The sequence below is a fragment of the Tripterygium wilfordii genome, chromosome 23 (assembly GCF_013401445.1).
Source record: "Tripterygium wilfordii isolate XIE 37 chromosome 23, ASM1340144v1, whole genome shotgun sequence".
NCBI classification, from domain to species: Eukaryota; Viridiplantae; Streptophyta; class Magnoliopsida; order Celastrales; family Celastraceae; genus Tripterygium; species Tripterygium wilfordii.
In genome coordinates, this window is record NC_052254.1 from 11,112,373 (window position 1) to 11,138,484 (window position 26,112).

The 26,112-nt window shown below is 37.6% G+C and overlaps 5 protein-coding genes across 5 annotated transcripts; 1 reads left to right on the forward strand and 4 right to left on the reverse strand.

The window, feature by feature from the left end:
• Positions 1-526: 526 nt before the first annotated feature.
• Positions 527-3,482, reverse strand: LOC119993468 (putative pectinesterase/pectinesterase inhibitor 45). The gene is made up of 3 exons (XM_038840621.1): positions 1,661-3,482; positions 1,394-1,554; positions 527-1,311 (listed from the first exon to the last, which is right to left on the reverse strand). Exons 1-3 carry the CDS (start codon positions 2,590-2,592, stop codon positions 620-622), a joined length of 1,785 nt encoding a protein of 594 aa, XP_038696549.1. The 5' UTR covers positions 2,593-3,482; the 3' UTR covers positions 527-619.
• Positions 3,483-3,631: 149 nt separating this feature from the next.
• Positions 3,632-6,631, reverse strand: LOC119993469 (probable pectinesterase/pectinesterase inhibitor 12). Its single transcript, XM_038840622.1, has 2 exons — positions 5,650-6,631; positions 3,632-4,539 (listed from the first exon to the last, which is right to left on the reverse strand). The coding sequence occupies exons 1-2, from the start codon at positions 6,581-6,583 to the stop codon at positions 3,851-3,853; spliced, it is 1,623 nt and encodes a 540-aa protein (XP_038696550.1). The 5' UTR covers positions 6,584-6,631; the 3' UTR covers positions 3,632-3,850.
• Positions 6,632-12,724: 6,093 nt separating this feature from the next.
• LOC119993612 (pectinesterase/pectinesterase inhibitor PPE8B-like) lies at positions 12,725-15,779 on the reverse strand. Its single transcript, XM_038840807.1, has 3 exons — positions 15,297-15,779; positions 14,468-15,007; positions 12,725-13,594 (listed from the first exon to the last, which is right to left on the reverse strand). Exons 1-3 carry the CDS (start codon positions 15,634-15,636, stop codon positions 12,897-12,899), a joined length of 1,578 nt encoding a protein of 525 aa, XP_038696735.1. The 5' UTR covers positions 15,637-15,779; the 3' UTR covers positions 12,725-12,896.
• Positions 15,780-19,909: 4,130 nt separating this feature from the next.
• On the forward strand, positions 19,910-23,447 carry LOC119993614 (26S proteasome regulatory subunit 7-like). The gene is made up of 10 exons (XM_038840809.1): positions 19,910-20,073; positions 20,205-20,286; positions 20,561-20,652; positions 20,746-20,823; positions 21,108-21,169; positions 21,819-21,963; positions 22,070-22,288; positions 22,379-22,560; positions 22,805-22,980; positions 23,128-23,447. Exons 1-10 carry the CDS (start codon positions 20,008-20,010, stop codon positions 23,283-23,285), a joined length of 1,260 nt encoding a protein of 419 aa, XP_038696737.1. The 5' UTR covers positions 19,910-20,007; the 3' UTR covers positions 23,286-23,447.
• Positions 23,439-25,129, reverse strand: LOC119993613 (glucan endo-1,3-beta-glucosidase 5). Its single transcript, XM_038840808.1, has 2 exons — positions 24,709-25,129; positions 23,439-24,617 (listed from the first exon to the last, which is right to left on the reverse strand). Exons 1-2 carry the CDS (start codon positions 25,047-25,049, stop codon positions 23,495-23,497), a joined length of 1,464 nt encoding a protein of 487 aa, XP_038696736.1. The 5' UTR covers positions 25,050-25,129; the 3' UTR covers positions 23,439-23,494.
• Between the last annotated feature and the right edge of the window lie 983 nt (positions 25,130-26,112).

The following is a 26,112-nucleotide window of genomic DNA, read 5'->3' on the forward strand; positions in this document are numbered from 1 at the left end:
CCTTATCCTTCAGAAGAGTTAAAAACAGGATATGAATACATCAGAGCAAGAAACAACATCAATAAATCAACGGTTTAAATTGGTCATTGTCTTCCATGCATGCCATATGTTTGAAGGTCTCTTCTTATCATTTGAAGATTCAATGATCTTTTCATGCTATGACTGGCCGGCCGGCCGGCATCTCCTGGTTGAAGTTCAATAATATTTCACCCATCACAAGTTATGCTTTCACTTTACATAATGTTTTTCTTTCATGTAAAGCCAATGCAGCATAACAGAGGTATCAAAACAAGTTTTAAGGCTTAAACAGACTCTTCGAAGAGTTCGGTTTCGTGGAAGATAATGTTTTTCTCTATTTTCACCGTAAGATCATATACCAGATACCAGATATATATACATGCAGAACCAGTAATTTGACTGTCTACTGTGTAAAACACTGAACAACAGTAATGAGGAAAAAATGAGAGCTTAATAAAAAGACGAGCATGGCAGAAAGCAAATAAAAGAGAAAATAGGAAAAACAACAGCAATAACAACGACATTGTAAATATGAAATCTTGCAAACATGGTGTAAATTCTGTTCCTTCAGGTTAACAAACTGGTGCAAAAAGCAACTGAATTAAGTAAACAGACCAACTTTAACCGGAGAGCCGGTTGCGCTGATCCAGTCCCCTTGCAAGAAAGTTCCTACTGTATACTTCAAGGCTTCTTGCTTATCAATGACCTTGTAACCAGGCCACTTTACTCTGGCAGTGGTCTTCGCGCCTAGTCCTTTATTGTTAAATTCTGCATAATAGAGTGTTTTTAGCGCGAAATCACCTTCCCATGGTAAGAATCCATCGGGATGGATCAAATCATCGATTGTCGATTCCATTATGATTGTTCTTGAATACTCCTTCCATGGCCTTCCAAGGTAACTCTTAATAGTTGTCTTGGCAGGTACAAGTGCGTCATCAGGTTGGATTTTACAGTTCTGAAGCACAATTCCTGTGCTTTCAAATTTGTCGATCCTTCCTTGCGCTGTAACGATGTTTTTCTGGTTTTCCAAGGGCTTCCTGACAATAATCAAGCAGTTCTGGAAGATAGCAGCAGCGTCACCAAATATGAAATCAACCGTGCCTGAAATGACACAGCTTCGGTAGAATTGTCGATGAGTTTGCACGTATAAGGTGTCTTGGTAGCCCTCAAAGCGACAGTTGAGGAAAATCGAGCGATCTGCTTGGACTCTTACCGCGACTGCTTGGTGCTTCTCTGGACCAGCAGTGTTCCTAAATCCCATTGCTTTGGCCAAAAACCCTTCTCCTAGAGCCACTGCAAAACATTGAAAAAAAAAACACTTAATAATGTCTCAAAAAATCATCATCAATTAGTCTTTTTTTTTGCTAAAACATACCAAAAGTTGCAGTTTGGAATGTCCTAACTCCATCTACAAAATTCTTGCTTCCGGTGACGATTGTCTTTTGTGATCCATCGCCATACATGGTAACATTTTCCTTCTTCTTGTCCACTGTAACGGTTTCATCATAGACTCCTTGTTTAACATAGATGACATATCTGCATTGTCATTGAAGAGAGAAAAAAAGAACTATCAGAAGAAGTCATGTTAATTCGGAAAATAGAATTGATTTATCAGCACATACTAATTACTTAGGATGCTCACCGTCCTGTATATTTTGCTGGCATAGCTGCCAATGCTGCAGAAATAGTTGGGAAATTTCCACTACCATCTTTCGCCACGGTCACATTTGGCGTAGGCTTTTCAGTGTCCGCGCCTTTCAATACCCTACGATCCTCGTTACTCATCCACTTCGGGAGACCATCAACTGCAATGGAGGGTGTGCTTGATTCGTCTTCCAAAAGATGACGCGTTGTTCCTTCAAGGAACGATGAAAGTACGGAAGAAAATTCCGTAACCATAGCAAGGGAATTGCTAGTGAGCTTCTTAGTAGCATTGAAGGCCTGCTGCATATCAGACTTCATTTTGCCTTCAGGGAAACCATCAATGCAAGTCTGCTGATACGACATCACTGCGCTGAGCCAATTCTTCAAGTCGGGTGCTTTCGTGTTTAGCTTCTTTATATCACCATCAGCATGTGCCAATGAGCTCTTGAGTTCTTCGTTAGCATCATCAATCAGTTTCTTACAATCTTCAAAAGCTGCTTTTTCTTCGGGCTTATCGAATTTAAACGCGGAGGCCTTACTAAACGCGTTCTCGACCTCATCATCAGTGGCCGCGATTATGGATTTGAGAATCTCTTTAGGTTGAGCCAAAGATGGGTTCTTGGTAGCGGCCTTTTCAAGGGTACTATGACATATATCCTTATAACTAGTGCCATTGCACACTGCCTTAATTACCTTCTCAACATGCGATATTTCTTTGGTAGGTGGTTGTTTTTGAGCTTGAGCTTGAGGTGCCGCCTTTTCCGAGCTATGGTTTGATTTATTGTTATAGACAATAGCGAAAACACCAGCAGCGACAAGAAGGAGAAGGACTAGTGATGAAACAACGGCAATGGCAACCCTTTTTCGGAATTTCTGTTGCCTCTCGGCTCTCCGGCGTTCCGATAAAAGGTCAAAATCTTGGAATACCATTTTTGATTAAATGGTGGAGGTTTGAGGCAGAGGTCTATCTCTCTGCATTAGAAAGAAGCTAAGGCAGAGAGATCTAAAGACGTGGGAGTTTTTTCTTTTGTTCCTTCTCTTCCTCTCCTTCATCTTAATTTTTTTTAGGATTTCAGTTTTAATTGTTTTGGAGGTGACAAAAGAGGCCTGGACAGGAGGCTTTCAAGGTGTTCTATTCAAAAGTTAGTTGGTGGATTTGTGAAATGGGTGATAGAGGTTTTGTCCTTTCCAACCGTCATTCCCGCGAATCTTTGTTTTCTAAGTGCTCTTGAATTTTCAAAATTACTATTTTACCCCCAAACAAAACTATGTGCACAAAGTAGAAACACTACTATCAAGGTTAATATTTCACATTGGATTGACATGATCCAATTAAAATCGAATGGTATATAAGCAAAGTCTTAGCATTTCTCACACAAGAATGCATGTAAATAAAGTCTTGAGACCGCCACATATTGGGCACTCGTTGAGAAGTTGAGCTATATGTTGGACCAAAGAGGACAACGTCCTTGTGTGGGCCTAGTGCGTCTACTGCGCCACTCTAATTTCCTAGGATGTGTTTTTTGACCTAAGAACCAATGGCAACGACTCACGAAGAACACATACGTGTGGATTCGTGGCCAATGCGGATAATACCCTTGATGTGTTTGAGACCATATATTGGGTACTCGTCGAGAAGTCGGGTCATATATTGGGCCAAATAGGACATTATCCTTGTGTGGGCCTAGTGTGCCCGCTGCGTCATTTTGATTATTAGGACATGTTTTTTGGGCTTCAGAACCAACCGCAAAGGCTCACGAAGAACAAATCCATGCAAACTCGTGATCCAGAACGGACCATATCCTTAATGTGTTTGGACTTAGAAGTGCTCCCTCGATTGAGATGAATTACATCGGTGGTTTACACCTAACCAACGTGGGATACAAATCTTATCAGGACAAAAGAAAAAGACTGGAGTTGATCAGTAACAAATAACAAATATGTTGGTCCATACTGAGCTCCCATGCCTAAAGACAAAAACATATGACGCAATTTCCAATATGTTAGATTAAAACACAAAGACCATCACATGGTAGGTGAGGCTACTTGTTCCCTCTTGCACATTCTCATCTTAATAACTCCAACGCACAAGTTGTCAACCCAGAAAAAGTTTTAATGTCTCCACTTACATGTATATAGTACTGTTGTCATTTGGCCTGCCTGCCAGCCTGCCTTTGTTATCTTGATTTCAAATCCCTTCATCATAAGGAAATGAAGTGGAGTCCAACCAGGCATCACCAGCAATAAACTCCGAGACCGTAAAATTATACGCATCGGCGTACTCCATTACATGGTAGCCTGGCCAAGTAACCCGATTCTCCGTCCCCGAACCCGGCCCGTAATTCTCGTACTCTCCGTAATACAAAGTGTCCAAGCCTTTTTCACCATCCCACTTGGTCCATCCGGTGGGGTCAATGAAGTCGTCGATATATGACTCTAAATAGACTGTCGTAGAGTACACTCTCCACGGCCTTCCCAAATAGCTTTTGACGCTATTTGAGTTGTTGTACAATTCGTCCGTGGCGAGAATTGAGCAATTTTGTATAGAAAATCCGGTGTCCTCATCTGGTGTTTCGCGTGATTGTGCTGTAATTACTGTGAATTGACCTGGCATTGGCATCCTGGATACAATGTTACATGCCTGGAAGACTACGGCTGCGTTGCCAAATATATAATCAATGGTCCCATAAATATCACATTCGCGATAGAATTGTCGAAAGGAGTGTGTGTATAATGTGTCTTGGTAGCCATTGATGGTGCACCAATAAAGCGCCGCTAGGTCTGCATTTATGCGCAACGCAACTGCTTGGTGCTTCTCTGGTCCTGCACTGTTCTCGATTGCTACGTCTCGTGCCAGAAACCCCTCGCCGGACACCGCTATAGAATAGTAAAGAAATTGTTACTATAAATTAATTACCTTCAAAACATGACGCAGTCGGAAACTAGTAATTAAGGCATTAAGACTAAACCAATGTTTAACCTAGAATACCAACACTACACTGAAATTCACTAGACAGAGAGAAAATACTCTCAATTTTGATTAATTTCTTCAAGGCAACAATCACCCTAAGCAAGTGCAACCCTAAAAAAAGCACATAAAACTCGAAATTACGAAAATGTCCAAAAAAACACTAAAATGTCCATTTCAGGCCCTAGATAGTGGAATTTGAGCAAAATAGAGTGGGACTAGTAGCAAGCAACCAGCCTTTAAAACCGGCAAAATATAACATTTAGTCCCTTAACTATATCTCGAGTTTCACTTTCGTCCTTCAACTATTGAAAGGTATCTATTTCATCCTTCAAGTGAGAGAGTAGCCAAAAAAATCCAACGTGACATCTATTTGACATAGCGGAGTAATCTTAGTTGGAAAATTTTGACAAACGTGAACAATATTATTCCTAAACTATTAATATCTGCACTTTTTAGTGCTTAAACTATACAACAAAATAGTTTGAGAATTAGGTATTTTGAGGATTTTGTGAGATGACAGGTATAAAATTTAAGCCGAGTGGGATGACATATGTAAAAATTACGTTAACTAAGATGTCATGTATGATTTTTCTGGGGTACTTTTGAATAGTTGAGAGATGATTTTAAGAGTAAAAAAAGTTTAAGAATGAAAATGAAATCAAGTCTATAGTTGAAGGATCAAATGTATATTTTTTTTTGCCCTTTAAAACCACATCGAATCGAGTCTCTCAATCAAATTTCATGCAATTATGAACTCATGACCTTTCGGGCATACATCATTAGCTACGAGGGCTCATTTAAAAATCGAACTCACAACCACGGAAAAAAAAAAAAGTTCTTTAAGTTCAACCTTATACGTTGAACTGCTCAACTTAACTGATATATGAGACTCCAATCACATGTATATTACCAACAATAACAAAAAGTATGCAGTATAACGCAGCATCCTGAAGAAGACTTTTTTTTTCCCTGATTTAATTTGTTTGTATTGGAGGGTCCAAATTAAGAAAACTTACCAAGAGTTGCAGATCTGAATGTAGTCCAGCCATCACCAACACTCCTGTTCCCAGTAATGGAAGTCACATCACTTCCATCTCCAAGCAGGACGATATTAAGCTTATTGCTTGGAATCACCACATTCTCCTCATAAACTCCTTGACTCACATAGATAATTACTCTACCTTCACTATTATTAGGAGCAAAATTAATGGCATCAGAGATAGTAGTAAAGTTTCCAGTTCCATCTGCAGCAACTGTAATCACCTCACTCGGATCATACTCATCTGCCGACGTTTGCAAACTCCGGCGATCTTTCCTCGAAACCCATGAAGGAAATCCGAGTAGTCGTCGTCGGTTGTTATGGCCTTTTTTGGTGCCGGATTCTGGCAACATAGAGAGTGAGTTGCTTACATGCTTGTAAGTATTGGTCATTGAATTTAATAGGACTGGCTTCATTGGTCCTGAAGCAGAGTCCAAGCCTTCCCAACATGTGTTCTTGTTAGTGAGTGCTGCGCTAAGATATGTTCTTGCGTCGGCTAGGCTCTTCGAACCGCCTGCTTTGATCTTTGATTCTGATTTCCGCAATGAAGAGAGAGTGATTTGGTGCAATTCTTGGCAATCTTGGATTGTGCCTCTCTGTTCCTCAACAATGTTGTTTGAGTTCCCTGCGTTGGAGAACAAATGGGTTAGCTTTCCGGCCTCGGAGATGGCGGTTTGGAGGGTTTGTAGGAGCAAATTGAGGATGTTGGGACTAATGTTTATGTTGATTGAAAGCTTCAGGGATTCCAAACAGGATTCTGGGTATGGTGTGGTTTTGCAAAAAGAGGTTATATGGAGAAGATCTAGAGGGGTTGTGGAGGATTTGTTGTGAGCAGCAAATGTGGAAGAAATGAAGATTGAAGAGAGGATTAGGAAGAATTTTAGAAGGGAAGAAGAAGAAGAAGAAGCCATGAGAGAGTTGATGCAGGGCAGGATTGGTTTGGGTGTGGTTAAATAGTGTAATTTTGCTGGGAATGTAAAAAGTTTGATGGATAATATTGATTTGGAAGTCTAAATTAATCAAAGGGAAGTAGTGTTGGATTTAGTGACGGTGGTGGCCTGGTGGTGGGCTTTACTTTGAAATGTAGAAGAAAAAAACAAAAAGGATCAATTACATTGTGTCTGCATAAAAATCTTCTTTTTCCCCACTTCACAGGGAAACCACATTTTTTTTTTATATCAGTCACAGGGAGCCACATGAAGATATGGGGAAAGTGATAGTAAAGATTTTTTTTTTTTTTTTGCAAAATTAGTTCTTATTTCACAACAATTGGGAGGTAGCCGAACTGATTATCTCTCCAGACTTGAGGATTAAAGGTGGTTGAAGTCGAGAATTCGAAACTAGCTGAGACATTTCTCATGGGTTCCCTGGTTCCGTGAACCGTGCAGCCTACTTCTCATGGGTTTCGGCCTATTTATCCGAACGAACTTCAACCCAGACTAAAGTGCATGTCGTCATGGTGCAAGCCGTAGCAATCAAATCCGGGTTTAAAATTAGCCCAGGGATCCCTTCCAAAAAAAAAACTTAGTCGAGGGACCACAGAGTAACCATTGGGCTAGGACCTTTTCGGTAATTTTCTTTTTCTTATTTCACATCACCCAAACAGTGACACAAGATCACTTACTCACATTTAATATATAAATGTTAAACAAGAATTAGAGGGTGTTTATGTTGAAATTGATTAAAAAATTAATGTTTATTTTGGCATGACTTTGTTAGACATGTGTGGGACCACGTGAAGGAAATAAATTATGAAACAAATTGGTATTGAATTTGTGAATGAATTAAAGAGGAGTTTTAATTGGTTTTTGATTTCCCTTTGCTTGTGGTACACGGCAAGATGCTTTACCATAAAAGGGGAGAGTTGTTTGTAAAGTGTGTGCTGCTTCGTTGAAGTGCCGAGAGAGCTGAGCAGAGCCGTGAGGGCAGCGCAGCAGGAGGCTGTGCTGCCATGGGAAGGTTGTGCTATTGCCGGGTATGGTGCTGAAGCGGAGTTTGTGGTAGAGAGAAATCAAAGGTTTGTGTTGAGAGAGAGCAAAGGGTGATAACTTTATGGTGTATCTCTCGGGTTTAGCCTAGATTTTTGTCGGTAAGAGATTCAGGATGTAGGGTGTTAGAGATATAGGCTAGATTGAGGCTTACGTAATCTCTTGGGTTTCTTGGTGAAAGAAAATTGTCGGTATGTGGTTGTATAAATTTTCTCCATAGTGAATTTTCTCTTGGTTGTCTTTTGACAACGACAGTGGTTTTTCCTCCGTGCTTGGAGGTTTTCCACGTAAATCTTGTGTGTTGGATCGTTGTTTTTCTCAGTTTCAATTTCTCTATTGTCGTGTTGATTTATCTGTGTCAAGGATGGGTCTAAATTCCCAGTTTGGATTTCTTTTTTAAAGAAAAAAAAAAGAGTTCTTTTAGTTTTTATTTTTAATAATAATAATAATAATAATAATAGTAGGCTTCCTTCTTCTTCTTCTTTTTTTAACTATGCTTTATATAAACTAACACAGTTATCTATACATACAATGGAAGTATGTATAACCACCTAATTATACACAAACTAATTAGCTGACGAATCTTCAACCGTATCCTGAATGATCTTCAAGAGAATCTCTCTAATACTATTTTCCTCTATATATATATATATATATATATATATATTACCTTGTGTCATAAGTCAATATCTGTACTAATTTCTTGGGTGATACATTGAATCTCACAAGGGTAAAATATGCAAGTAAACCCTAGTTTGGTCTGTTACTTTGCACACGCACAAAACCCTACATAGGAAGCCTTTAGTTCTAGAAATGTCACTGATTCATCATTAATAAAGTCAAAAATGGTAGACGAAAGTGACAACAAATTTAAGACACACATGTATATTAAAGTTGCTTTTTTTGAAAGACTCACAGGTCACACACACGTTAAGTCATGCCCGAGGGGCATGAAGGCCACCATAGAAAACTACCCAAATCTCAAACCCCCTGGTAAAAATAGAACTCTGGACCTCAAGGTCCTGGGCAGATAACCTGACCAACCAGGCTATCTATCATTCTCGTATATTAAAGTTGCTAGTGAATTGTTTCACGCCCATATATATATATTAATCACATGTGGACGTCGGCAAATATTATTGTTTTTTTTTTTTTGGTAAACTAAATATTATTGTTCATGGACCCCGCTTTTTCACATAAATCAAGAGCTACCATTTTAATACAAGACCAAACTCACTGTTTCAATCCATTTTTATAGTTGTTGGATGCGGAAGTCCATATAGGTCGTTTGCATGTGAGAATTTCAATATATATATATTAAGGCCCTGCAAATTTTGTCGGTCTCAATTATTTGCCAAACATCCACTTAAAAAATTACATTTCGAGATTATTATTTTTTTGAGAATAAGATTTTTTTTTCCCCCTTTGAGACAATCGACTTGTGCAACTTGACATTTTATCTTGTGAAAATAGACGAGACAAATTAAGTCAAAAGTTTCATTCTAAACTTGTTTGTGCAACTGCCAAAATTTCACATGTTTGTGATCCTTCAAAGTTGATTATTTATAGCCACTTGTTTTTGTGTATTTGATTTTGACTTCCTAATGCATAATTCACAAATTTTATTATATTTGGTTGGACTTTAAAATGTAGACTATCCATGATTTGGCATCATAATCTATAAATTTTCTTAATTTTATTGGTTCTGATACACCATATCGATAATTAACATCAGATACCAATACCACTATAAATTAATATTTTTCTCATTTAATTTATTGATAGAGGGCTGAAATAAGCAAAGCAGAAAACTGCAGTTAATTACAATTTTTATCAACTAGTAGAAATTAATTTTGAACGTGGTTTTGCCCAACTAGAAAATTTTGCAACGTTATTGGATTTTTATGAAATTTGATTGGCTGAAGCGAAACGAAAATCTAAATTGAACCAGGGCTTGGCCGCTAGCCCCACCCTCGTTTTGTCAAATTTCATCGTTTCGGGTCTCAAACAAGTCATTTTCTGTTTTAAGGGTATTTTTGTAACTTTGTATTTTACGTTTTGGTTTATACTAGGATTGTAACCGGCCCTAGTGGACATTATCTATCATTCTATCGAGTATATCAAAAACCTAGAGAGTTTTCTCGTAAATTTCTGGTGGATTGTAGTGTTTTTAATTTTTATCAAATGTTAGTTTGATTCTTTCATTATTATGCCTACGTTATTTATATTCATGTTATTATATGTAAGTATTGAAAGTATGGCTATACAGCTTTGTTTTTGCTGGATAGGAGTAATGGAACAGACGTGATTATTCGAACCTTAACTAATTATATTTCTTCAAAAAGACTCGGTTAGTTGCATTACCCTACGCCACAATACATTATTTTCTTCAACTAGTGTTTTGGCCCATGCTTGCGCGGGATTTCATTCAAAATGTATTTTAAAGACGAAGGGACTAAGGTAATTTGTAAGGGATTTAATTTTAATACAAAATATAAATGTATAATATTACCACAGGCACAAAGGATTGATAAAAAAAAAGATATCCTAAGAAAGAGATTTAAGTTTAAAAAAAAAGGTAATTTGCAATCATAGGAAGGCTTTGATATTTAAATTTTTTTTGAAAAGAGTTTAAACACAGCGTTTCATTCCATAATAGCAAATGTTATACCTAACGAACAGTGGTGTAGCATGGTAGACAAAGGTGCTTTGCAGACAAGACTATGGGTATTATTGTTCTACGTTGTGGTCTGGTCGATATGGAAAGAACGAAACGATGCAATCTTCAGAGGAAAGGTGGTGGATTGGGTCTCGTTGCTACCTATGCTCTTTGTCAGGCTGCAAAGGTGGGCAATATCTTTAGATCCACATTTCACATACACTAGCCTACAACTTCAACACAATGTTGAATGTGTCCGGAATTGGGGTAATCAAAGACCTATAAGATATCAACCCCAAATACACTGGATTCTCCCTCATGGTGACATAATGAAATGGAATGTTGATGGGTCAACACTTGGAAAACCAAGCAGGGATGGAATAAGAGGAGTTCTGAGGGACTCTTTGGGTTCAATGGCTTGCTTATTCTCATGTAGTATTGGGGTGTACTAATCAAATGAAGCGAAGTTGAGGGCAATCTACAGAGCACTGGAATTAACAGCCTCAAGTCCTTCGCTAACTGGGAGGAGTGTCATCAGTGGCGGACCCAGGAATTGAAGTTACCGGGGGCACAAAAATGATGCGGGGGTCCTGGGGCAGCGCCCCCGGAATTTTTTTTTGGGTTCTTTATGTAATCGACTTATAAATATAAACAATAAATATAAATGAGAGTTGGATTGGGTTGGGTCTTAGTTAATGGGCTAAGTGTGTAAGTGAGAGTTGGGTTGGGTCTTAGTTAATTGGGTTGGGTCTTAGTTAATGGGCTAAGTGTGTGAGTGAGAGTTGGGTTGGGTCTTAGTTAGTGGGTTAAGTGTGTGTAATGGGGCCCTTTTATTTTTTTATTGGGGGCCTTAGTGGTAAATTGTTAAGAATGTAGGGTATATTTAGTGAAAAAAATTTTAACTGACTGGGGGCCCGTGCCCCCAGTGACTCTGTTGTGGGTCTGCCACTGAGTGTCATTATTGAGTCTGACTCCCTTAATGCAGTCAGTGGGCAGCTGAAGAATGTGATCCTCAATGGAAACTTGGCCAAATAGCAAACTCAATTATCCTACTAAAACATAAAGTAAAAAGCATCTCCTTGCAGCACACTCTAAGGGGAAGGAATGATTTAGCAGACCTGTTAACAAAAGAAGGTATCAAGAGAAGCTCTGATTTTCTATTATGGTTCTAACTTTATTTTCTCCAATTAGTATTCTTATTCTCCTACTTTTTCAGGTCACCCAAATAGATGCCTTGTTGTACTATTTCTGCCTTCTTTTTATATATATTTCATCCTGTTGCTTATCAAAAAAGTCACGTTAACAACCTAGGAATTTACAAACCCTAGCAAAGGAATTACAAAGCTGAAGAACAAACGCCAGATTAACATCAGAAAACACCAATGATGCGGAATGTGATCGACAATAAAGAACTAATGTTGAAACAGCTTCTACAATTCAACTCACATAGAATTGAAAAAATGTAGGGAATAAGAGAAACCTCTCTATTATTTCATTCAATAATTCAATGGTAATGAGATTTTACAACCTCAAGTAGTCACAAGAAACCCTAATTGTCTCAAAGAAAGTAAGTAAAAATGAAAAGAAATCACATACTTAAGGAAAAACGCATAAATATGGGCGAAATCACAAAAGTGCCCGAAACTACATGAAAAGGCCTTAAAGTGGGGTCCGAAATCTTCCTTAATGGTAAATCGATTAAGACCACATCAACGGTTGCAAAAATAGCTTCGATTTGATATGTTGTGGGCCTAAAACAAACACTTATGCTGAAAGATATGACCCTTTTAGTAAACATGGGTCAAAGACCCTTGTTTTTTATCCCAGTCCACATAAAACTAGTCCGCGACTGCATCAATTAAGATATACCCGAATAACCCTATCCCATGAAAAACCTGGATAAACTAAACAAAAACATAAAGCAAAAAGTACACACATGGATTGGATCAAGATTCTTGGTTTTCCCTTCATCGAGAAATATTTATCTCCACCAGATCTAAAAGCTCCATCATTGTGCATCAAATATGTGTCACTGGAACACACCAATAGAACTGGTGTTGTGAAGAATCCACAACATATGAATGGATGAAAAGAACCAAATTTCATCTCCATGTAAAATCGTATGGTAAAGAAACCTTGCGTATTTCTTATTGAATAGAACTAGATTGTAGACTAGATCTACAAACCAACAAAAAAACTAAAAGGACATAATATAAAAGGTTGCTCCTCCTCCTCATCCTCCTCCTCGGATTTGTACTATGAGATAAACTTTAGACAAATAGGAGGCGACTAGAAATACTTTGATTCAATGGCACATAAATATCCTTCTCTCTGACTTTTGAGATTTCATAAGTCATTTTGTAATTATGACTACCAATCAATTTATTTATCCACCATATACAGGCCTAATAATAATACTCACTTTGATCATTAAACAATTTTTTTTAAAACAAAAAATTGAATAATCAACAAATTTAAGTATTTATATTTAAAAAAAAGAACTAGTAACTCAAAAAAAACCCCACCACATTGGCTTCCGCAACTAAGAAAAGTAGTATGAGAATTTTCATCTTATGCTTACACTGTCAATCCCGCTGTGTATGTAACCCCTGTTGAGGGCAACCATAAGTTCCCCTTAATAAACTGGGTCACTGTATAGTTACTAGCCTGGGCCGAGTCATTAAACGCATGGTAGCCCGGCCAATTGACCCGTCTACCAGGCCCAGATCCAGGCCCATAATTCCCGAACTCACCGTAGTACAAAGTGTCCAAGGCAAAGGTCTCATTCCACTCAAGCCACCCTCTCGGCCTTATAACATCACTCATGTAAGACTGTAATATAACAGTCCTTGAATACAACTTCCATGGCCTACCCAGATAAGTCTCTGTCGAGTTCTTGAAAGGTAAGAGGTCCGAATCACCAGTGAAGTTACAAAACTGAAAGGAGAACCCAGTGGGCTCATTCGGGTCTTTGCGTCCATGGGCTGTGATGGTATTTTTTTGGTTAGGCAAGCCTGTTTTGGCCAGTATTTGGCAGTTCTGGAAAACAGCAGTGGCATCGCCAAAGATGAAGTCGACCGTGCCAAATATGCGACATTCTCTGTAAAATTGCCGCATTGTGTGTGTATAGAGAGTGTCTTGATAGCCCTTAATTGCACATCTATAGAAGACGGAGAGATCGGAGTCTGATCGGAGCGCCACGGCTTGGTGCTTTTGGGGTCCTGCAGTGTTCTCGAATGTAATGTCTCGTGCTATAAATCCTCTCCCGCTCACAGCTGCAAATACCAAAATGAAATTTTTGGTGAAAACACTTGCTTGACGTATAAGCAGCTTCTGTAATGCCATTTTATGCAAAAATGTTGAAACACTACTATATATATATATATATATATATAAAAAAAATTCTCTTATGCGGATACCCGCGAGTTATATTAATTTACGCGTCTCAATCTCACAATTGATTTGACACATGTGGAACCCAAAACAGTGGACCTCACTTGCCATTACACTTTTGAAAACACTTAAAAAATGGAGTGCACAAGTTATTAAGTTTCTCATGTGCTGGGTCTATCTATAATTGAGTATAAGCCCAATACACCAAGAAACCAATGATCCAAGAGAAAACCCAATTGGATTGGGATTTCATTCACTATATAATGGATCTTACGGATCCCAATATTTTTTTTGCCTACAACTATCTCAAATACTGATATGAATGTAAATGATTTCATATGAATCATGTGGAACGCATGATTTCACATGGATCATACCATCTAAATATTTGGGATAACTGTGACAAAAAATATTGCGATTCTTAGCATTTTTTATAACAAAAACCAAGATGTTAGCATTATAGCACACAATGAACAATAAAGACTAAATGAATAGGTACCACCGTACCATACTATATCAATGACAATGTTCATAAAGAACTAAAACCTATATTCATTGAAATAGAAGTAGCCATATCAATACCTATCACTGTGGTCCAAGAAGAACTCCAGCAAGCAACAATTTATTGTGAAATTCAAGTGCATTGAAACCAAATTTTACTTCAAATTTTTTTCATGAGAGATTCAAATTACTACCACTTACCAAATGATCTTTTTTTTTATAAAAAAAATACCACTGAGAAATATATTACTTACCAAATGTTGCTGAACGAAATGTTGTGTAATTATCAATAACGCTACGGTTGCCGGTTATGACTGTAACATCCATGCCATCTCCAATCATCACAACATTCCACTTATTCTTCTTGATCTCCACATATTCTTTATACACACCCCTCTTAACATATATCACAAATCTTCTCAAGCTGTTGTCTGGAGCAGCTGCTATGGCGTCCTCTATTTTAGTGTAATTTCCAGTACCATCTTTAGCTACTATTGCATCAGCTGTTATGTTGCCTTTCACTTGCAACAGTTTCTGGTCTTGATATTTGAACCATGAAGGGAACTTGTGCTCTGTTTTGGCTCTGCCAATGGAGTTGGGTTTGGGAGGTGTATGGACCATTGTTAGTAGGTCTTGAACCAGTGAAGTAATTTGACCCAAACTACCTGCAACCAGAGTCTTGACATTGCTGTTTGTACCTTCAAACCCATCAATGCATGTCTCTTGGTTTGCCAGTGCAGCACTTATCCAGGTCTTTAGATCAGAACCCAAATCGCCTGTGCTGTTATCTTTGCCTGCAAAAGATTCAAATTGTGCAAGATCAGGTTCCACTAAAAGAAAGTAAGGGAGAAGTAATTAGTAAACAAAGAAGCTTTGGTCGGAATGGTGAAGTTGATTGTGGTAACTTGTTACAAATGCGGGAGGTTGTAAGTTCAACCTTCACGCCCAGAAGTTTTGATCTTATTTCCCGTACGACCCGATATTACCTATCGTCAATGTGGAACGGACTGCGTTGGAAGCCCTAGTTAGCTGACCCAGCTGTCCGGTAAGCATATTAAGCTGAAAAAGACTGGTAATTAGTACCTTTTGTGTTAGGTTTGGAAGCAGAGAGAGACCAGTCCAAAACATCAGCAGAGAAATCAAGCAGATCGAGACAGTCGTTTATTGCATTAGTGAGCCTGAAGTTACCAAGAAAATTGCCAACATTGGAGACAACAGAGGTCACTTTTTGGATAGTGTCAATAGTATCCCTCAATGAGCCTACAAACTCTGATGCAGGCACAGTTAAGCACTCACTCTGCAATGAGTCGATACTGGAAATAGCATTTGATTTTGGAGTGGAAAATGAAAGAATTGTTAGTAGGAGCAAGAAGAATGAAAGAGAGGAACTGAATTTGGACATTTTTGTTGAGACCATTACCATTATGGATTTGAAGAAATGGTCACAGAACTCAACATGGGTTTGGAATTGGGTGGGTTGTAATAAAGAGAAAGAGATGTGTGTGTATTGAAGACAGGGATTAGATGGCAGTTGAAGGTTTTTAAGAGGGTGTGGTGACTGGTGTGTCCAAGTGGGGTATGCTGTGCCTGGTAGGGGGATCTGGGGACTATGTAATTGTCTAGAGTGTGGAATTTAACCAAAATAACATGTAGTTCATCAGTTTGATAGTCCATGAGAGTCCAACATGTTTATTCCATTGATTTAATAAATGAAATGGTTTTATTTTTACTCTTTTATCCCAGAATTTATTGTCCAAAATTTATTATTTTAATATAGATTCTATTGTTTTTTAAAATACAATCTAGAATTCATTATTTTTGTTTTGAATTCGTTGTTTTTGAAAATGATAATACTTGAGACCCTCAAAAAGTGATCCAAAAGACCCTCATTTAATGTGGAGTGTTGGATGTGAAGTGAGCCCTACATGTTTGTTTTTAATCAATGGTTCTAATACCACATAGATTTGAAGGACTTTTAGGGGTCTCTAGCATTATCTTTTTGAAAATTCTATTGAAAAAAACAATGGAATTAAGAAATTTCATTGAAAAAAACAAAAGAATTAAAATTTACTTTATGAAACTAATCGACAATAAATCTAATTAGAAATAGCTTTATACGCTGATTTTAAATATGTAATTTTTTAAAAATCTAACATATATTTTGAGAGTTAAAACATGTTAAAATTTCATTTAAAAGATTTGGACTCCCATGAACTATCACTATATGAGCTACCTAGTACTACTGAAAATTTAAATCGAAACACTCAATAGATTCATCAGGAAGATATATTTAACATCATAAATTCTACAAGATTTCATTAACGGTTTGAAAGGTGTACCACGTGATTCTAAATTTTTATTTGTCACTTTCAAAACTTTGGCATATTTTATCGCACTAGAGTTTCGGAATCTGCTTTTCTTTTGCTTCTTTCCGGAATGGTAATTAATTGTCACTATATAATGTCCATAAAGCGTGGTCATAAAAAAATAATACTAATAAAAGAAAGCATATATATATATATATAGTGTCGGTGTATTTTTAATAATATTGAAAATAAAATAATTAATGTAATTATTCATATCATAAAGAGGTGGTTGATGTAATCTCTCAAATTGAATGGAAAGTTTAAGAGTGCACATTGAAATAGGAGAAGGATATTTGCTGATTTTGTTATTGTAATTTCAATAGGATTAATTATATTTTTCATCATCGAAAGGTATGAGTCGTTCATTTTTAGCATCAAAAGATTTTTTATTACAAAGTCATCATCCATTTTTTCAAAATGAGACTTTTTAAGTATTCGGACACCCATAACGCACTTAAAAGAGCACAGACTCTTCAAGTCTTGCACTGCATACAAATGAATTGCAGACGATCTCTGCCATTTCAAATAGGCAGTAAAGCTCAAAATGTTAATGAAGAAAATGACGAGACTGCCAGTTAAGGTGGGCAAAATTCTAGACTCTAAACAATATGGGATAGAATTAAGGGCACCCAACAGTTTCCATTGCAACCGTCAGATATGTTTTTAAGTGTGAGACCTACATTGATTTTTATTTCAAAAAGAATATCTGACGGTCATTGATTCCACTGTTTGCCGGCACTGGCACTCCATTCGTATGGGATAGTGTTTTTAGGGATAGGGTTCCAATTCTCCTTCAAAATTATGTTAAATCATGAATTAAAATATGTTATTGAGGATGTTCATAATGTTATAGTATAATATATTTTAGGAAAAAAATTCTAAATAATTAATTTTAAAACCTAAACACTAAAAATTAAGCCCTAAACCCTTAACTCTAAACCATAAACACTAATGTCTAATTCCTAAACTCTAATATTTTATTGAGTATTTTAGTATTCATAATGTTATAATATAATATATTTTGGGAAAATTTTTTCTAAATACTTAATTTTAAACCCTAAACACTAAAAATTAATCCATAAACCCTCAACTCAAACTATAAACACTAATGTCTAACTCATAAACTCTAATATGTCATTTTCATAAAAAAATCGGAATTAGAGCCCCGCCCATTCCGGATGGTTGCAACTTTTTGCACATATTGATATTGACCTTGATTAGAAGGAGAAGTTACTAATAATGTCTAGAGAGTTAGCATGTGTAGAACAAATGAACAATCAATAGCACTTTTTCAAAAGCAATAAAGGCTAAAGAGATGGAGAGACATTTTTAAAGCGCGTTTGTACAGCTTGCACATTGGACTTGCTTTGAATCAAGACATATCGTGGTCTTATATATCTGCGTTGGGAGCATATGCCTGCCTACGGCCTACCCGCCTGCCTGCCTATTCAGTAAAATCGTCGAACACCTTATCTGCCTACTTTGAATCAATTATAATGTCAAGCGTCTTTCTTTAATTGACACACAAGATTCATTTCTTCACTATCAAGCTCTCCTTAGTCTTCTATATATTCGCTTGAAAGCCGAAAAGGAAAGGCCAGTACCAATCAAAACTACTAATTAGCCGGTCTCTCAGCAGTGACCACTCTAAATCTTCTTTGATAATAATAATTCACAATCTTTGTCATTAAGGCACGTACTGGGACACAAACACAAACCTCACTCCCCCACATGACACTATTAATTGCCCTGTCATTTTAACACGTCACAAACTCACAATCAAGTATCAAGTACTCTCACACTCGGGGCAAAGCCCAGCATTAATTATCCCCAGAGGGGGCATACTCATAATCAATAATTAATTAATTAATTTTCTATCTTAATGTATTTTAAATTAATTTTTTTTAAGAATAAGTACACTTATATTAAAATAATAACCAGAGGACAATTACGTCAGGAGGATTCAACACCAAAAACAGTACAAGAAAATAAAATCCAGAATCGAACACAATGACAATGCCAAAACAATAGTGTGAGTAATGAGATATGACTTTTTTTTGGATGCAGACAACAACCTTGAAGTAACAATTATGACATTGAGGTGCGCTGTCTTGAAAACTTCTCAAATAACGAGATTTGCAAATAATTTGCACACTTAGTAAAAAAAAGAGTTACGATTTTGATGAATTATGCGATTTTTTTACTAATCTTATGGGCTGCTTATAGCCCGTTTAGAGTGGGCCCTGCTGGCTCACTTTACAGTTTACAGCCTCTAGTGAAGCTGCACGAAATGGGGCCTAACACAATGCAATCAGTTCCGGCCAGCTTTCTTGTAAATCAAGCCCATTCCAGTCAACTTGGGTCAGCTTTCCAATAACAATTAGGCCCATTGTACAACTCAAGGAAATAAAAGCCAATAAAAAGAAGGCAAATGCTCCATTATCCGGGGATGAGTTCTCCTCCATTATTTCTTTCATGATCTCTTGCAGATCTTCTTCCTCAGGATAGTCACCGAATATCGGGGCTGCGAGTTCATTAATCTCTAAATCAACATATTTCCAGCTCAATTCTTCCTCTTTTTCTTCAATGAAAAGATGTGTTGCAGCATCAACGTTTAACTCTTCTTTCTTAGATGAAGAGTGAGCTTGCGAATCAGTGGATGACCCAGAATAACTGGCATGGGAGTGACGACGGGTACGTCGATGCCATCCCTTACAGCTAGCAGCGATCACCTTTTCAAAGCATGCCAACTGTTGATGAAAATCTTAAGTTCCGGTTTGAAGCTGGAGGCGTAAAGCCTGCAACTTGTTCTCCAATGAATCGAGCCGTTCCTCATCTATTGTCATTCAAAGGAACCTCTCAATTAAAGCACCAATGATGAATACCTTGATCTTAAGAGAATTAAGAACAATGTTAGATTGAGAGAAAACTCTCGATTTTGATAACAAGTTTCGATTTTTGTTTAATTTTATTGATATTTCTATTTTGTCTACAACGTGGCTTTTATAGCCAACCAACCAAAACTAATTCTAATAGCTGTGGTGAACTATTCCTAATAATTATAGTAATTAAATAGAATTTACTCCTAAAAATCAGCCTTACAACGGAAAGAATTAAAACTAAATATCCTCCTACTATAATGGTAATAGCAAATTCAATAATACTAGGAGATATCAATCTCGGTGAAATATATGAGAATCTCAGTCTTCATCACCCGGCTAGAACATCAAGCCCATTTCAGTCAACTTGGGCCAGCTTTCCAATAAAAATCAGGCCCAATTTATATTGTAGCCAATAAAAAGAAGGCAAATGCTTTCTTGCTGAAGGGGACAACAGTCCCAATAAAATCATCTGAAAACACTTTCACGCTGTAGCATTCTGCTTAAAAGAACAGTAATCTCGGAACCAATCGGTCGACGATTGCGCTCATGGCGGAAGACGAGAAGAACCCTCGTCCTCTCGACGAAGACGACATAGCACAACTGAAAACCTATGTACATTATCTTAATTTTTTTTTCATCTTCTCTTCTTGCGATTCACAATGGCGTCTTCTCTACTTTAATTATCAGAAGCTAGTTCAATTGGTCTTGCTACTTGATAAAATGGGTTTCAATTCGAAATGTAGGGTTTATGGCCATACTCTAATAGCATTAAAAAGGAGGAGAAGGAAATCAAGGAATACGCGAAGAAAATCAACGACCTTTGCGGTATGTTTTCCTTGTTCTAATGTTAGCGGCTAGTACTAGTCGTCGAGTTTTATTACAAGTATATTCGCTACTAGGTTAATATGAATTTTCTTTTGAGATCCTATAATTTTTTTATTACTTTTAGAATTGTATTGCTTTTCTTTAACGAAAATATTTGTATCTTGTTCGCAGTATCTCATGCGTTCTTGTTTTAAGAATTAAGCCACAAGATCTCATTTGGTTGTGTAATGGTCCCTTATGAATGCACATTGTTGGCCTTTGTTTGGTTCAACAGGGATCAAGGAATCTGATACTGGTCTAGCTGTACCGAGCCAGTGGGATCTCGTTTCTGATAAGCAAATGATGCAAGAGGAACAACCACTTCAGGTTTGACTTACAACTTTTGAGTTGTGTGTGTGTGTGAAGGGATTTGTTTTGAGAACTCCTAGGGTTAAGTTGAAAAATTATGTGCTACAATAGGTTGCAAGATGCACAAAGATAATCAACCCAAATACTGAGGATGCCAAGCATGTCATTAATGTTAAGCAAATTGCGAAGGTATGTCTTTTCTAATGCTTTCAGAAATAGTTATGAAATCATAGAGCATAAGCATGTCTTGCCTCTGTTGTTTTTAAGATAATAGGTATGAAGCAGGAATTTATTGATTGATAAATGATAATGAATGTCTTTGTTTAGTCGTTTTGAAGATTTATATCGATATTTATCCATCCTGTCAATGTGAGTCTAGGCTTATCACACATCCTTTATGTACATCAACCCTTCATGAGCTCTTTTCGGATAAGCTAGTCTAACATTTTCTTTGCTTTTGATTGTGATCATAGTTTGTGGTTGGGCTGGGCGACAAAGTTTCTCCTACAGATATAGAAGAAGGCATGCGTGTTGGGTAGACTTTCTCTTCCCTCCATTTTTGTTCTATGGCATTTTGTGCTGTACATTATCACCTTGAATGAGCAATCCATGTAATCAGACATCTTTTTTGTTTTATTCTTGGATATAGAAGTAATGCATGAATGTTGCATAGGAATTATTGATATGGATCCACATCTATGTCTTCAATGTAACAAACATCTGAAAACTCAGGAGCAAATTCTCTATAAGAGTCAATTATGTTCGACTATTGTCTAAGAATGTCATTTGTGCTGCTGAGTCAAATAAGTTTAATATAATGAATTGTTCAAATCAATTGATGAGGTTTTAATTCTTAAGAAAATGGAAGGACATAATGGTTTTATGGTGGACACCGTAATTTTATTTTTGAATCTAAGCCGCCAATACAGTAACATCTACAATATGGAGTGTATTTTGCGCTGTCCAGCAAAGGTGAATGGATGTGTTGTGATGCCCTTTCGAATTATGTTGCACCAGGAAAACCTATGGCACACCTGTTGTTATTTGTTTGTGCCTTACCTAAACCTGACAAGCGTTACTTATCGAGGCTTTCCATATCAAACTTCATTTTTCTGTGTACATACTAAAGTTCCATTGTTTTACCAAAGAGTTGTTGGCGTGTTGCTACCAATCTACCATTGCAGGGTCGATCGAAGTAAATATCAGATTCAAATCCCTTTGCCTCCGAAAATTGATCCAAGTGTGACAATGATGACTGTAGAAGAAAAGCCGGATGTAACATATAATGATGTTGGTGGATGTAAAGAGCAGATTGAAAGAATGCGAGAAGTGCGTATATAACTTTTGATGGTTTATCAATTATCACACTTAGATATAAAGGGAAATATCTTCATATTTCTTTTTAGTCTGATAGTTGGTATACTTTCTGTTATAGGTTGTTGAGCTTCCCATGCTGCATCCAGAGAAATTTGTGAAGCTTGGTATTGATCCTCCGAAGGGTGTACTATGCTATGGTCCTCCTGGAACAGGCAAAACACTTTTAGCCAGAGCAGTAGCCAACAGAACTGATGCATGCTTTATCCGTGTTATTGGTAGTGAACTAGTTCAGAAATATGTTGGTGAAGGGGCCCGCATGGTTCGAGAGCTTTTCCAGGTCTTTGAGAGCCATGATGTTTGGAAATTTTGTAATTTACATATATCCATGTTTGTTACTCTTATCAACCATCATTTGGGTTAATTGCAGATGGCACGCTCAAAAAAAGCTTGTATTGTGTTCTTCGATGAAGTTGATGCCATAGGCGGTGCACGTTTTGATGATGGTGTGGGTGGAGATAATGAGGTTCAACGCACCATGCTTGAAATTGTGAATCAGCTTGATGGATTCGATGCTCGAGGAAACATCAAAGTTTTAATGGCAACAAACAGGTAAATTTTTCTAAGTATTTACATTTGTGTCCATTTGTCGCTGCTACCTAAGAAACAGAACGAAGAAAGTGTCCCGCCCCACCCCAACTTCTAAGGTTGAGCACATTTATGGCTCTGGAGATTTTAGCCTTTTTTTCTCTACATTTCTAAAGTTTTTAATCTGTCTTCGCTGCAGTTTTCCAAGTAAGTTTTTTAATATCCAACCTATATTAGGATAGTAATTCTGACATGTCATTATTTGCAGACCTGATACACTGGACCCCGCACTACTACGTCCAGGGAGGCTAGATCGCAAGGTTGAGTTTGGGCTGCCTGATTTGGAGAGCAGAACACAGATTTTCAAGATCCATACTCGAACAATGAACTGCGAAAGGGACATTCGGTTTGAGCTTCTCGCACGTTTTTGTCCTAATTCCACTGGTATATATACTTATTTGTGAAAACAATTCATGCTATTTTGTTGTGATCAAGGAAATGATACAATGAAGCAAATCTCATGATTTGTATTGAACTTGTGTATGCATATTGATTTCATCTCTTTCATTTTAAATTGTTTATTCTGTACAGGAGCTGATATTAGGAGTGTATGCACCGAGGCTGGGATGTTTGCCATTAGAGCACGCAGGAAGACAGTTACAGAAAAAGACTTTCTTGATGCAGTAAACAAGGTCATTAAGGGCTACCAGAAGTTTAGTGCAACACCCAAGTACATGGTTTACAACTGAAGGAGATGCCATACTTGCTGGATAATGATCAATGAGCCAGAGATCTCTATATGTCAGAATTGGATCTTCACCATGTAACTCATCTTTCATTCTAGTTTGATACTCTCTCCTTTCATTTATGTAGCTCCAAGACTAGGAAGAAATAAATAACTGTTTGAAAAATTAATATTATCACTTAAATATATTCGAAAATCGTTTTCTGTCACCGTTCAGTAGAAACCACAAAGCATCAGTATCAACCCGAAAATGAGAGTCACAGCCATAACCAAGTTCTGCTCCCTTCCAGCTGATGAAACCTTCTTCTCATGCTTTCCAAGATCAATCATGATCTTGAATAGGCAAGTACCTTGAGATGGATTCAAGGTTGTAAGGACTGACATATTATTGAACGAACATGCATCTTTTCGCTGGTCCAGTGTCTGGTAGTAGGCATTAAAAGCATAAGATACATTGCTCTTGGCATCAAGCATGCCACAAGAGGAACCATATCCAAGACTTGTGCAGTCCGCATACGTGCAAGCAGAATCGATGTTCTGTGACAATTGGGGGTCTGTAATGCTTGCTGCAGGTGACATTACACACCATTGCCTCGCTAAATACCTGACGCCTTTCGCTGCTACTAGATTTCGTCCATTTCCTACATTCAGGTTGTACTTGATAGTCCCATCATAGTTGAAAATACCCCAATGCCTCTCAAATTTCCCAGGCTCTACGCTCTTCATGTCCTCATCAATCAGTGCAAAGAAGTAAACCTCTGGAGCGTTTTTGCGTTTTGGGGTGCCTTGGTTTTGAAGTATACGTTTGAGTAACCCTTGATTGAACCTTTGCGCGTACTGTAAGTTCGCGTTAGGATCGCCATCCGTTGGCCATCCAACCTCCCCAACAATGACAGGCATTGATCCAAAACCATTCTTTTCAAGAGCTGAAATGAGGGTATCAAAGTTTGCGTCGAAGACGTTGGTATAGGAGATCGAACCATCTACAACCGGGGCAGCGTTCCCATTGAAGAAGGCAAATTCTGAGGGGAAATTGGCGTCAGCATAAAGGCTAAGGAATGGGTAGATGTTGACAGTGAGAGGACCACCATTGTCACTAAGGAATTTGATGATGGACATCATTAAGTCATGGAGATCAGGCCTAAAATTTCCATTTGATGGTAGATCATTGTCACTTTCGTATACATCAGCATTTAGTGGGACTGTTACCTTCACATCTCTGCCGAGGCCGGCTTTTATCAGCGCTGCCTGAATGTTCTGGAGAGCTGGAAATGTAGTATTGACAAATCGATCCTTGTAGTCCTTCAAGAAAGGTTCATTGCCCACTGCTACATGTCTTGAAATACAGAAGTACAAAAAAACAAAACAATATTAGGATGAGAAATAGTGGCAGAAGCCTATATGGAAGGCCTAAGAGGTTATTTTACCTTATATTAGTCCCATATTTGGAAATGTAGTAAGAAACATTCTGTGACACCCAGTTGACAGCAGCTTGGACATTGCTTGCCAGTGGTGCCAAGAGGTCATTTGGTATGCCAACCATGACCTCAATATTAGACTTCCCAAGAGCCTCCAGGGCCGGAGCATCGGCTTCGAATAGCTTCACCTTAGTGAATCCATTTTCTTTCATGAGCTTCACCACTATGTTTGGTGGGAGTGGGTGTGATGAACGTGTTCCCCAGTTGCAGGATAGACCCAGAGCTCCCTTACCAAAACCTCCAACAAGTATACAAAAGAAGAAGAAACATAACAAGAACCTAAAACCCATGTTGTTTTTCCTTGTTTGGTGCTTTCTTGGTTTTAATATGTGAGCTCCATTGCTGAGAAATTTGCAGTCCTTTTATGGTTGCATGGGAAGGAATGACATGAAGATTCAACAAAGAACTGGATACCAAGGAGAAACCCTTTTGAATCAGCAAGATATATGAAGAAAGGAATTGAGTGAATTGTTGGAGATCATTTTTTTTTTTTTTTTTTTTGTGTTATTTAAAACGGTTGGTGCTTGTATCTCTTGGACAGGAAAACCCATAAAGAAGCTATGAACCTTTTCCAAGTCATACCTTTGTCTAGTCTAGAAAGTTTCATAAAAAGTATCTTTCTTTCTTGTTCTTGACTTTGTTATGTCTAAAATCTGGTTCTTAGAATTCTCTCGCCTTGAAGGTTTTTAAAAGGATAAGGCCTAAGCTTGGGTTAGAATCCAACAAAGGTCTGTCCAAAATGGATCAAGTTTGATGATATTGATACCATCAAAACCTCCAAATAGGGCTTGGATCACTTCTGCCTAGCCCATTGTAGAATAAATCTTAAAATGGAAACGGTCTTGGTATAGGGCAAGGTTTTGAAAGCCGGACCGGACCGGTCCAATCGGTGACCGGCCACATGTCTGGTCCGGTTGAGGTGGCAGAACCGGTAATTGATGAACCGGGATATTTTCGGTTGAACCGGTCAGAATCGGGCCGATTTTGACCGGTTCGGCCATTTATTAAAGTTAATAAAATATTTTTGAAATTTTGTTATTTGTAGGGTTTGAACTCATGACATTTTGTTCATTAAAAAATGCTTTAACCATTAGGCTATGAGATTTTCTTTGTTTAAAATGATATTTTATTTGAATATATTGTATTTTTATGAAGTTTTCTTATATATTATATGCATATAATATAAATATATATATAAATAATTCATTACATTAAAACCGGTTCGAACCCGATTTGAACCCCGGTTGAACCTTTAAACCGTGAACCGAAGACTTTTTCGGTTTAATGACCGGTCCGGTTTTAAAAACCTTGGTATAGGGTACTTTAAATGAAAACGGTTTTGGTATTTTCTTA

Excerpts from the sequence above, each read along its gene's own strand:
- LOC119993612 (XM_038840807.1), bottom strand. The coding sequence starts at position 15,636 with ATGGTAATGGTCTCAACAAAAATGTCCAAATTCAGTTCCTCTCTTTCA. Across the intron at positions 15,008-15,296 it reads TTCCAAACCTAACACAAAAG|GCAAAGATAACAGCACAGGC; the intron begins GTACTAATTACC and ends AATCTTTTGCAG. Across the intron at positions 13,595-14,467 it reads ATTTCGTTCAGCAACATTTG|CTGTGAGCGGGAGAGGATTT; the intron begins GTAAGTAATATA and ends TGGTATTTGCAG.
- LOC119993468 (XM_038840621.1), bottom strand. The coding sequence starts at position 2,592 with ATGGTATTCCAAGATTTTGACCTTTTATCGGAACGCCGGAGAGCCGAG. Across the intron at positions 1,555-1,660 it reads CCAGCAAAATATACAGGACG|ATATGTCATCTATGTTAAAC; the intron begins GTGAGCATCCTA and ends ATGACAATGCAG. Across the intron at positions 1,312-1,393 it reads ATTCCAAACTGCAACTTTTG|TGGCTCTAGGAGAAGGGTTT; the intron begins GTATGTTTTAGC and ends AATGTTTTGCAG.
- LOC119993613 (XM_038840808.1), bottom strand. The coding sequence starts at position 25,049 with ATGGGTTTTAGGTTCTTGTTATGTTTCTTCTTCTTTTGTATACTTGTT. Across the intron at positions 24,618-24,708 it reads AAATATGGGACTAATATAAG|ACATGTAGCAGTGGGCAATG; the intron begins GTAAAATAACCT and ends CTGTATTTCAAG.
- LOC119993614 (XM_038840809.1), top strand. The coding sequence starts at position 20,008 with ATGGCGGAAGACGAGAAGAACCCTCGTCCTCTCGACGAAGACGACATA. Across the intron at positions 20,824-21,107 it reads ATGTTAAGCAAATTGCGAAG|TTTGTGGTTGGGCTGGGCGA; the intron begins GTATGTCTTTTC and ends TTGTGATCATAG. Across the intron at positions 22,981-23,127 it reads TTTTTGTCCTAATTCCACTG|GAGCTGATATTAGGAGTGTA; the intron begins GTATATATACTT and ends TATTCTGTACAG.
- LOC119993469 (XM_038840622.1), bottom strand. The coding sequence starts at position 6,583 with ATGGCTTCTTCTTCTTCTTCTTCCCTTCTAAAATTCTTCCTAATCCTC. Across the intron at positions 4,540-5,649 it reads ATTCAGATCTGCAACTCTTG|CGGTGTCCGGCGAGGGGTTT; the intron begins GTAAGTTTTCTT and ends ACTATTCTATAG.